The sequence below is a fragment of the Chelonoidis abingdonii genome, chromosome 2, assembly GCF_003597395.2.
Source record: "Chelonoidis abingdonii isolate Lonesome George chromosome 2, CheloAbing_2.0, whole genome shotgun sequence".
NCBI lineage: Eukaryota > Metazoa > Chordata > Testudines > Testudinidae > Chelonoidis > Chelonoidis abingdonii.
In genome coordinates, this window is record NC_133770.1 from 243711311 (window position 1) to 243724170 (window position 12860).

A 12860-nucleotide genomic window follows, 5' to 3' on the forward strand; every position below is an offset into this window, starting at 1 on the left:
CTGACTGAACTAACCTCGTTATCTCTAGCTTGCTTGCTAGCATATATATACCTGCCCCTGGAAATTTCCACTACATGCATCTGACGCTGTGGGTATTCACCCACGAAAGCTCATGCTCCAAAACGTCTGTTAGTCTATAAGGTGCCACAGGATTCTCTGCTGCTTTTACAGATCCAGACTAACTCGGCTACCCCTCTGATACTTCCAGGATTCAGTCCATTAAGGGCCTTTTGGCAGAAATCTTCTTCACCTACCTCATCCCTACAAGCATCATACTGCTGTGTTCTGCACTAATGCAGGTAATGCCTCTGTCTGTTTGGGAGCCTAGTGATCAATGTGCATTTGTGAACATAAAAGCCTCCTTCAGAATTTGCTGATTGTTGGTTGCTAGGCTGTATGTGCAATTGGAGGCAATAAGTGGTCTAAAATTGACCATGTGAATGCTCGTTTTGAACTTCATTAGACACTTAAACTTCCCTGTGAAAAGACTTCTCGTGTGTGAGAGAGATATTTGTGGTTCACTGCCCACAGAAGGTGCTTAAAACAGCTTGAAAATAAAATTAGGGCACATTTTTACCTGTGTACAATTCCCAATTATTAAAAGGTCTTATAGGCCCATAACTGCATAAAAATGTGGGTCCCTTAGCCCTTGTAATGGGAAAATTGACATGACCTTAGTGTCTCTGCTAAAGGAGGTAGCATGGAAGAAGTGCTCTATGGCAAGCGCTGTCACTTTGTGGCGTGGTCAAATCACTTACCTCACAATGTACTACAAGTTCCCCAACTGTAAAATAGCAAGAGACTGCTTGCTCCCCTTTGTGAAATGCTTCCTGGGTGAAAAATGCTGAGTGCAGGCTAACTGGTGGTGGTTATTTCGCTTGCACTAGCACCTGCATTGTTCGAGGCACTTTACAAACAAAAGTTGAAACAGAGTCAGCCTCACAGAACGTACCATCTAAAACACTAACTTTAGATTATATGCTGTGGTGCCACTTAGCCTAAGTGTTTCAGGCGCAGTAGACATATCTGGAACATGTCGGAGCATTTCAGATGCTCATCGTGCACTTTTTAAAACCGTTAAGCACAATGAAATATTTTTTGCTTGCCAGTTTTGTAGAGGGAATAATCAGGGCTGTTGGAGGAAAAACCTCTTTGAGATCACTGCAGAGAAGCAGTTCCGAATAGTATTTGGTGCTGCTGTCTGGGGATCCAGTAGGAACAGCTATGCACTAACAGAAATGGTCACATTTAAAGACTAGGGACACATTCATGACTGGGATAACTCCCAGTAGGGATGAACTGGTCTCAGAATCTTTGGCAAATTTGATAGCAAGGGTCAAACTCTGTCCAAAGTGCACAGCTATACTGGACTATTGAACGACAGCTGTGCTGTTGATAAACATGTTGCATGTAGCAGTGCTACACAGGTAACACCAGCACTACACAGATTGGAACACCTGTATTGTGTCACCAGCCTTAGCATGCCTCAAGAGTGGTCCTGTAAATTGGTATTATGGGATTCATGTGTAATGTCTTACATGTCAAGGCCCCCATGCTGCTCTCCATTCCTGTGAGTAGGAGGGACCACAGCCTCCCTACCCCCTGATCTATGGCCAGGGAAATCCATTGCCAGAGCCTCCCACCCCATAGACGCCTCATCAGAGAGACTCCAGGTCTTCAGGCTAGGAGGGATTAATTATTAACAGCCAGCTGTGAACACCAACTGAGATGTGAACATCAGTTTGTGTTCTTCCTGGCCTGGACATCACCAGGAATGGACAATTCGGCAGTGTAAAATAGTTACAAATTCTGTTACCAATTCATGACCCCGAAACAAATCCATCTCACTCACCCAGCACTGTCCTTGCTCCACAGGTCTAATCACAGTTAAAAATAGTAGAAATCTTACTTTTTTTGGTCAGAAAAATAAAGCCATGATGCTGACTAGACACTGGGAGCAGGCCTAGAAAGATGCCATTTTTGCTTGGATAGTTTTCTGAGTGTATGTAGTCTGGAACTGAGTCGTTAATAGTCAACCTTGTGCTCTTTCAAGAAACACAGCATCAGCTTTAATTAATCTTCAAAAATCCTTTAATGTTTAATGTTGAGCCTAAAGAAACATTGGTTCTGTTTCTCTAACTGCTTTCCACTTTGCGTGGTCACTTACACCTGCACAAAATAAACACAAAACACTAGCCACTGAGCCGGGTGCCATTTTACACTCTCTTTGTTCAGGTATAAATGATCACACACGGCATGAAGCTGGGAAGAAGCAGGCCTCTTGTTAATACAGATTTCACAAATACTAAAATTACATTGAACTTGGAAGGTTACATTGTAAGTTAGTGCAGTAAACTTTCCAAAGGACACAATGCCCAGGAACTGGCACTTGCATTGCGACACTCATAAGAATCAACCGGAATGTTCCAGCTGGACTGCTCAGGGGTTTTATTTGTGAAGCAGAAGGCATTTTCTGGCATCTGCCAGAGAAATGAAATTATCAGCTCCTTTTTGTCTGGGGCAAAGGCTGGATACCCCACATAAAGAGTTTCGGGGAGACACCTGGAATTCAACACAGAGAAGAAGGCAACATAAGCTTGGAGGACACCGATGCGTCAGATGTTGACTGTGTAGTTGTGTTTGTTTCTGAGTGTAACTCCAGGGGCAAGATTTTGGTTTGTTACTGAGTTTTACTGGAGGGGCTATCTGCCATTTATATAATACATGTTCATAATACAACTGTTAAAGTGAAGAGAAGTTGGACTGTCAGGCTGTCAAGCCTTTGCAGTTACACAGGAACGGACCAAATGGCAAATGATTGCTACAGCCAACTGTCTGGCTAAGCACTGAAGAAGAAGTGGATTATGCCCAAGCAATCTCCTTGATTACACCCAGGCAATGCCACAAAAGTCAATGCTGTTGCTTGCATATGAATGACTTACCTTTGAATCTACTACTCTAATTTAAACTTGTGCTATTCATGCTGCTGTATAACATGGAGAGCATGAAAAAAAGCAAAATTTCAGCCTGATAGTTTCCAAAGTTAGTAGAGATAGAGGGCCAAAGCCATTCTGGCATTGGTTCCTTCATCCACCTGAGCCGTCAAGCGAACAGCACAAAATACATTGAGAAATCTTTTGGAGCTATGTTGGACTAGAGATGGCAGAGTTGGGAAGTGACTGATGTAGGCAATATTATCACCTGGGACAGATCTCCTATTTTGGCACACTTCTCATCAGGAGATGACGTTACTCTGAGCAACATCAGCTTCTTCTCCTCAGGAAGCCAACCCACGGAAATGAGTGAACACTGCTGTCAAGGGGTCGGGTGGGACTCAGTGTGGTGGTGCTAGCTCTGCTCTTGGATGTGCCCAGATCTGTCAGTTTCCCTGGAGACCTCTGAACACTTGCACAATCCAAGGCTGTGCCACTCTACCCCTCCAAATGGCTGCTACAAGTCCCTCCCCTGTCTCAGCAGGAGGAATATTGCCCTAAATACATGCAGTTCACCATGCAAAGTGTTTTTAAAATAGGTTTCTCTTTCCCTCTTGTGGGTTTCTTAAGGTAGGGGTTAATACAGCCTGTAATATGTACAGCATATTTGGAAACACTGTCAACAGTAATCTAAGCCAATGGCACTCAACCTTTCCACTACTGTACCCCTTTCAGGAGTCTGATTTGCCTTGCGTACCCCCAAGTTTCACCTTAGTTAAAAACTACTTGCTTACAAAATCAGACATAACAATAAAAATACAGAAGTGTCACAGCACACTATTACTGAAAAATTTCTGACTTTCTCATTTTACCATATAATTATAAAATAAATCAACTGGAATATAAATATTATACTCACATTTCAGTGTATAGTATATAGAGCAGTATAAACAAGTCATTGTATGAAATTTTAGTTTGTACTGACTTCGCTAGTGCTTTTTATGTAGCCTGTTGTAAAACTAGGTAAATATCTAGATGAGTTGATGTACCCCCTGGAAGACCGCTGTGTACCCCCCAGGGGTACGTGTACCCCTGGTTGAGACCCACTGGTCTAAGTGTGTCCTAGGTTAGCAGGCTGCTAGGCTGAAAGGTGCAGAAGAACCGCCCACTTCCATAGCCAATGGAGACAATGCACTCCTTGAGCAAGACACTGGTCACAGTTCAATATTTCTCTACCATTTTAAGACCCTGATCCTGCCAAATGCCTCCTGGAAGTTACACACTTTCATAGGAGCTAAGGTGCTCAGCATTAGAAGTGGCTGAAAAAAAGGAATCCATTTCTGAGAAAACATTGTTTTTGGGGAGAAATGTTTTTTTTTACCCTAAGCAGGATGAAATGTCAAATGTGAAACTTTTGGTTTGTTGACTGACCTCAGAGCAGGTTATGTGTGAAAATGGCAAAAGACGGCCCAGATACCAGAGAGCCTGGGCACCAGGGCCGGTTCCAGGCACCAGCATTCCAAGCTGGTGCTTGGGGCGGCAATCTGCAAGGGGTGGCAGTCCATGGTGTTTTGCCCCCAAGCAGCGCGCTGAAGGGCAATTCGGCAGCAGCTTCTATGTTTAGCTGCCCGGGGCGGCTTCAGCTAAACATAGAAGCTGCTGCCTAATTGCCACTGCCGCAGAAACGAGCCTGCCGCCCTAAGGGTACATGGACTGCGCTTGCCACCCATGGCGGCAATTGGGCTGCTGCTTGGGGCGGCGAAAACTGTAGAGCCGGCCCTGCTGGGCACTCAGCCTCCCCACCAGCATCCTCAGCTCTGGGAGCCAGACAGGCACTGTCCGTACCTGGAACTAGGGGGATGTGGGAAGGCAGAGCCCCCAGGAGTTGAGAACTCTGAGCATGAAGGTCCTTAGTACCTTCATGAGAGCAGGACTGAGCATTCTGCAGATGATCAGATGTAAAGCTACTACTTCGTGGATATAATTTTTCAGCAGCAACTAGCTTTGTGTGTATTATGATACTTATTACCTTGCAGAGCACAGAGCATCAAAGGACTTTCACAGATGGGGCCCAGTTACATATGCAATTTGCACTGTTTCCGTACATTGCTATTTGTGTGTCTTCTGGTCAGGTGAGTCAGACAGGTTGTGATTTGTGGGTTATGTGCTTGTGAAATCTTATGTAATTTAATTCTATTGTTGTGCAGTCAACAGCTGTGTCATGTTTTTGTTGCATAAGATTTAAAAATGGAAAGCTCTTAAAAAAATTATATACTTGAGTCTAAAAGGAGCTTGTTACATATAAGTAGAACCATAGTTTCATAGGAGGTTTAATCCAGTTCTTGTCATAGGTACTAGCTGTTCAATGTAAGTTTTTGTGACTTTTCAAGTAGTTCTGGTAGGTGAATATTTTTAGAGAATAAAGAAGAGATGACACCACCATTGTACACATGAACTGATGTGGTTTTACTGCATTTGCCCACATATCTGAACATTCTGGTACCGAGTGCAGCTGGCAGTTTCATCTCTAATACCATTCCTTCTATAAGGAAAATCTTTACATCTGTTTCAACTGTTTTCTTCCCTTTTCTAGATAACATTTCAATCCTATCTGCTGTTCCTGATCAAAATGCAGTTATTAAAAACACTCAGTTGATGCAACAGTGGGTTGATACAACACACAGAATGGGGTGCAGATGTGCTTCACACAACAGAGAACAGAATTAAGGGGGAAATGTTCCTTGGAGGCAAGACGCCTCTCCAATTGATAACGGGGAGGGAAATCAAATACGGTAACTGCTTTTCCTGGAGTATATTGCAATTGATCATTACTAACATCAGTTCATGTTTAAGCAAAACCTTTTCATGATTTAAACGTCTGTTTGCATACAACTCTAAGTAATGCATCTTAAAGTCATACATATTGATATAGAATGAAGAATGCATAATGGCTGCATAAAAAGATAAGCTGTATGACTATATATGAAGACAACAACTACAATTCTCACAGCACTGTCATTGGTTAATTTTAAAATATTCAAGCATTTATTTTAAAAAAGAGTAAAGCTGAACTTATACTACACTATGAAAAAATTGTGTAACTGAATCAATGCTGACTCATATTAATCAGTTTTAAACTTTACCTTTCTTTCATAACACTTTGTTAATTAATTGTTATTTTAAGTTCCAGTAACATGATCAGATTTCTGCTGCCTCTGGGCAATTGAGTTATGATCTGATCTCAAGTTCTGAGGAAAATGCTCAATTTTATTTCCCCCCAGTTGAATAAACAGTACCATGTATACTATCTCTTGTGTTAGAATAGTGTTGTCTTCACATAAGACTCAAATAATGGTATTAGTCATTCATTTCCTCGTACACATACACCCTATTGCGTGTTGACAGGTTTATAAGGATGCAGTGGCGGCCGTGGGTGCTGGGAAGTTCCTAGACGACAGCCTTTGAATCCTTGCAGTCCTGAGCAATGGTGCCTGAGTTAGTCTGTTTATTGTCTGCTTTCTCTCCCAGATGCTTGACTTGTCTGAAAGATTAATACATTAACAAGAGCGGTAAGGTCCAGGGTTGCACATCTTTAAGACATGTTTATTAGCAGATGGCACATGAGATTCAAAGGTCACCATGAAAGGTGACATTTTAAAGTGAAACAACAATATTTATGTTCAGATACTATGCTGATGAGATCATGTGGAAAATGTTTCTGATTAAATCAGTTTTATAAATAGGCACAGTGTATCTATTGAAAATTCCAAATGCCACTTATATTTATAGTCTATCTCTTACACTGCTATTTGGTAACGTAAGACTACTTTGTTCCTTTTGCTACATTAAAAGTTGTACAAAATAGTACATTTTTCCAAACAATCCTATTTCTTTCAAAATAATTAATTAAAAAAAAATCCACTATGAAACTTACATCTATTGTATATTCCTCAGAGCTAAAATTCTAGATCAGTGTTCTTAAGGACTGAAAGAAATTCTGCTTTACTTTCAAATTCTTTAGGATAAAATTGACATTACATACATAAACACTGATTGGCAGAAAGCTACTTACATGCAACATCATGCACGGCAACCTGTTTGACTAAAAGCAAGATGGATCACTAAAATAAAATTTCCAGTTACTCATGTTAGGCTAATTACATAATAAACAACAATTAAAAAGAAAAACTTTGTATGAGAAGGCTGACTGCATCATTACTAGTTAGTAAACACTACAACTAGCACTAAAAGTGAAATGCTTTTTATGTGAGCAAATTATCAAATTATATGTGAATTCTAGAGGAAATGAACTACAGTTTTTGCTAAGTTCTAAAAGAGCAATTAAGCTTTTAATTAACATTTTTTATGTGGCACAGCACACAGGCATTAAAATATAAAAGACTAAATGACACTTACTTTTCAAGTGTTCCATTTTCAATCTTCATAGCCCCTTCCACTGGATCCAGTCCCTGTTCCGAAAACTGTTTCAAGGCACTTAAAGCTGCCTGAATAAAAAATGAGTTGTCAACGACTAGTATTGTAATGATATAATTAAGGTGGTCACTAATGGCATTCTTTCTAAATGCATCTCTTATATGTTGTGGTAAATTAAGTTAGGATGGTAGTAAAGAGTCTATAGTACAACGCCATGATAAAGAGCTGGTTTGTGAGCAAACATAATGATATATTCACCTCTCAGTGCATATGAGTAACTCCCATTAAGGGTTAATGAAAGTAGTGTTACTAGCATTAAGGAGAGAATATGCCTATTAGAATTCTCATTTCTCTAGCCTATGAAGTCTTCCCAGCCTTCCTTAGTGTGTTTATGGAGCTCACACTTCCCTTTGGTCCTGAGGAGGGAATCTTAGGTCAGTAATTCTTGCAAAACTCAGACTTTACGGTCAGAAGGGACCATCATGATCAGCTAGTTCAGTGGTTCTCGTCCCATGGGCCGCATGTGGCCCAATTAGCATACAGCTGTGACCAACCTGAGCACTAAAAAAAAAAAGAGAATGTGCCTGTTGGGCTTGGCAGGGGGTGGGGCTGGCTGAGGGGGAGAGGTGTTGGTAGCCCTGCTGCAGCACTCTTGGCAGCAAATGGGGAGGTGAGTGCGGCAGGGGGGCAGTGTATGGGAGAGTGGGTCTCTGGGCAGTAAGGGGGTAGAGGGAGAAGGGCAGCATAGGCCCAGGAACTAAGGGTATGCAGGGGGGTTGTTTTACTTTGGGCTTTGGTCCTGTACCCATGGGGTCCTGGTCGCCTGCCCCAAAGCCATGGGGCCCCAGCTCCATGGTGGTGGGGTGTGTATGTGCTGGACATACAGGTTGGGGGGGTTAGCGGGGGCTGTCTCTGGGCAGGGGGGTCAGTGCGGTGTGTGGTACGGATCTGCCCCCAAAGAGAAGGGACAGGCTGGCAGTGCAGGGCTGGGCGGGCCAGTGTGTCTGGCACAGTGGTTCTCAACCTGCAGCCCACAATGGTAAATAGGTTGAGAAATCACTGATCTAGTCTGAACTCCTGCACATTGCTGTCCACAGAGCCTCACCCACCCACTCCTGTCATAGACCCTTAACCTCTGGCTGAGTTACTGGAGTCCTCAAAAATCATGATCTAAAGACTTCAAGTTACAGAGCATCCAAGAGAATTGAGTCGTATCAGGGCCGGCTCCAGGGGTTTTGCCGCCTCAAGCAGCCAAAAAAAAAAAAAAAAAACTTGATTGCAATCTGCAGCAATTCAGCGGGAGGTCCTTCGCTCCGAGCAGGAGCAAGGGACCCTCCGCTGAATTGCCGCCGAATACCTGGACATGCTGCCCCTCTCCGGAGTGGCCGCCCTAAGCACCTGCTTGCTAAGTTGGTGCCTGGAGCCAGCCCTGGGTCACGTAATGTAATAAAAAGGAGGAACACTGAAAGGGTAGTGGTGGAGGAACATGCCTACATTCCAACAGCCAGATCTAGAATAGCACTGTGGGTGGCACTGATATATCTTATACATGAGTCAATGAAAGACACTTAGAAGGTACATGAGCCTATGCTGGATGCACTGTACACTTTGCATTCTGTGTTGTAATTGAAATCAATATATTTGAAAATGTAGAAAACGTCCAAAAGTATTTAAATAAATGGTATTCTATTATTGTTTAACAGTGTGATTAATAGTGATTTTTTTTAATCGCACAATTAACCACGATTAATTTTTTTAATTGCTTGACAGCCCTATTAATTTTGTTTTCTTCTTTTCTGAAATCCTCTTGGTACATCTTGGGTCACTCAAGGCTTCCCAGAATATGACATCAGGTATAGATTGCAATGATATTTGTGATGCCACAGTCTTGGATACCTTCAGTGAACCAGGAAGTTTTGAGAGTCTCAGAGAAAAAAAAAAAAGATTTTAAAAAAGTTAGTTAAAACTTTTTGTATGCTCAATGCCCGATGCAGCCTAGTTATTAGGAACATTTAGATAACAACTGTTTTTAGATTAACTTTGCATTTCAACTTTAAGACAAAACAGGTGGCAACCTGTTTGTTATAATGGGTGTGCTCTGAAGATGAGATATGTAGTATCTGAAAGTTTCATAATCTATGCTTGCTAATTAATCATGGGAAAGCTTTTGTCTCAGTTGCCAGAGCAGTTAGCAGAGAGAAGAGGGATTTACCTAGCAAACTGAAGCAGATGTAGGGGAGGAGACAGAAGCAACGGAATAAAGAATGCACTTACAAAAAAAATTTCAAGTCCTATCAATTGTAATATTTATCTGGCACGTAAATACTTTGCAATGCCGGCTATGAAAGTGCCATGCAAATGCCTGTTCTCACTTTCTGGTGACATTATAAATAAGAAGAAGGCAGCATTATCTCCTGTAAATGTAAACAAACTTGTTTGTCTTAGCAATTAGCTGAACAAGAAGTAGAACTGAGTGGACTTGTAGGCTCTGAAGATTTACATTGTTTTGTTTTCGAGTGTTATGTAACAAAAATTCTACATTTGTAAGTTGCACTTTCACGACAAAAATTGCACTATTATACTTGTATGAGATGAATTGAAAAATACTATTTCTTTTATCATTTTTACAGTGAAAATATTTGTAATAAAATATAATATACACTTTGATTTTAATTACAACACAGAATACAATATATATGAAAATGTAGAAAAACATCCAAAATATTTAAAAAATTTCAATCGGTATTCTATTGTTTAACGGTGTGATTAAAACTGTGATTAATCATGATTAATTTTTTTTAGTTAATCGCCTGAGTTAAATGTGAGTAATCCACAGCCCTAAAAATTAACACACATTTCTGTGTCAAAAGCTATGTTAGAGGGGACATTCAACAAGATGATCTAGGCTGAATTTATTTTTTGCTCTGTAATTCACCTTTATCCTGAAATCGGTAGTTTTCCATTCCTCAAGGGCCAACCCCAGAATAAACATTTAGAAATTGGATTGTTCGGTGAAGTTTCTTTATTCCTACTTGTCAACATGAACAGGTTCTCTGTATGCTTTTATCTGAATTTTCAGTTCCGGTTGGACCAGAGACACAGCTATCACCCTAAGAATCACACACAGGCTACTGTTGGAACAAAATGCTGGATCTGCTTTCACAATTAAAGTGATAGTTATGTGTCCTAGATTCTCTCAATAGTGCCTTCCCTTGAAAAGTATGTTAACGCAATTTAAATATTGCTAGAGAATGTGTATTCGGGCCAGCTGAATAGCAGCACAAGGATTGTTATGCTGCATTATACTAGTGGTCCGTCCATTCCAATATCCTGTTTCTGACAATGAACAGTACTTAAAGCTTTCAGAAGACAGCACAAGAAACTCCAAAATGGGCAAGCATGGAGTAGCTTGACCCTCAGAGAAGTTTCTTCCTAATTCAGTTAGGCAGTTAGTAGTTGCCTTATATCAAGAAGCATGAGGGTTTGTACATTTTAATCTTATCAAATGCAATTATAGATTTTTATTATCCATATAAATAGCTGAACCTTTAAAAATATCCTGCTAAACTTGTGTTTATCAGCATTACCTACATGTCCCCCTTGCCCTGCCACCCAGTCTTCCTTGACTTCCAATGTATTAACACTGATAACTTCTTGTCTGCTCTCGGCCCCCTCCTCCATTGATGTAGTTGTTTATTTCCTCCATTCTACAGTCTTCACCACCCTCAACTCCTTCGTTACTCTCTCCCATCACATAGTCTGCCTCACCAAAGCCCAGTTTTGGATCCACCCAAGTATCTGCTTCCTCTGTTCCACCTCTAGCAACTCTAGGAAAGTCATATGATCATGCAAGCTTCCTCCATAATAAATTTGTTCTCTTCCTTGTGCAGTTCTGCTACTTTCCTAGCCAAGCAGCTTTATTTTTCCACCTTGACTGACATGCCCTATTCCCTCCCTTCCCTTCTCCTCTGATAAGACTTCTCATCTACTCTCTTCTAACCCCTCCATATGTTCCAGTGGATAATTCTCCCCCTCCGATTCTGCTTTGTCTCTCTTGTCCCCACTCTCCCTTATCCTTCTCAAAGGCTCTTTCCCCTCACAATACAAGCACGCTTTAGTCTCCTTCATCATAAAGAATTAAATCAAAATTCTACCCTTGACTCCCACCTGCCTCTCCAAACACTATTCCTTTACTGCCAAGCTTATTGAAAACACCACGTACGACTGCTGCCTTGAGTTCCTCTCCTCCAACTTCATTCTTTACCTTCTTTAAACCACCTTCCTGACCTTGAAACTGCTCTCATTAAAGTCTCCAGTGACCTCTATTCCATCTTTGTTCTCCTTGAGCTCTCAGAGGCCTTTGACACCACTGACCCATTCGCTACTTCTTAAATTTCAGTTTTCTGTTGCCTTTTGAGACTCTGTTCTCTCATGTTGCTCTTTCTGTGGACTGTTGAGTGGGTCTTCTTCTCCTCTTTCTAGTGGGTATTCCTCAAGGCTCAGTCTTTGGCTCCCTACTCTTCTCTTGATACCTTTTCTTTTGGAGCTCTTAACCACAAGTAAGGCTTCAGATACCACCTCTGTATTGACTACTCACAAATTTACCTCTCCATTAAAGGTTTGCCTCTTTCCATCCAATCTCAGATCTTCATCTATCTTTCCGACATCTCCATATGGATGTCCAGCTGGCAACATGGCCAAAACTGAGTTTTTGAACTCCAACCCAAAAGCCTTCCTATTTTTCCTTCACGTTGAATAATTCCACCATTCAGTCACTCAAATCAGTTATTTCCCTCTTATAAATCTCTGCACATCCAGACCATGTCCAAGTCTCACTGCTTCTACCTACATAATATTTCTAAGATTTGTCCTATTTTATCTGTCCAGTCTGCCAGGAGCTCATCATCTCACACCTCAATTTATGTAATTTCCTCTCTAGCACTGAAGCCAGCCACACTGCCTCCCTCAGGTCAATTCAAAGTGCTGATGCTAGGATAATCTTACTGACACTGGCATTCTGACCACATCCACCCCCTTTGCTGTTTCCTTCCAGTGGCTACCTGTCTTCCACTGTATGAAACAGAATCTCCTTGTCTTTGTCTTCAAAGTCCATCATCCTTTAGCCTCACCCTATCAGATCTATGAGCTCTCAACCTTTACCTTTTCTCTACCAATAATGCCAGCCATGATTTTCTGATTAGCTGCTTGTCCTTCAATCACCTCTATGCTTTCTCCTATGCCACCTCCTATGCATGGGGAAAAACTCACTGTTATAATTTGTAAAGCCATCACCTTATCCTCATTAAGACATCTGCTGTGATGCCTACAAAATCAATACTGTCTGGCATTGGTTAGGGCAGTGGCAAACTGAGACGTCTGCTTTTCTGTTATCTCATTCCCATTTGTCTGTTTAATCCATCTGTTGCTTCCTGTCTGATGCCAAGATTGTAAATTCTCTGGGGCAGGAACTGTTGTCTTGTTTTAACTTCTCTG

The 12860-nt window shown here is 41.4% G+C and overlaps 1 protein-coding gene across 7 annotated transcripts in view; it reads right to left on the reverse strand.

Annotated features, from left to right (window-relative positions):
- Positions 1-5380: 5380 nt before the first annotated feature.
- STAU2 (staufen double-stranded RNA binding protein 2) overlaps positions 5381-12860 on the reverse strand; it is a 234245-nt gene continuing 226765 nt past the window's right edge. For all 7 annotated transcript variants that reach the window (XM_032784756.2, XM_032784753.2, XM_032784754.2 and 4 more), the window contains 2 exons: positions 7350-7438; positions 5381-6474 (listed from right to left, as the gene is read on the reverse strand). In XM_032784756.2, coding sequence (XP_032640647.1) covers positions 6381-6474; positions 7350-7438 — 183 coding nt within the window. In that variant the 3' untranslated portion in view covers positions 5381-6380. The remainder of the gene's footprint in view (positions 6475-7349; positions 7439-12860) is intronic.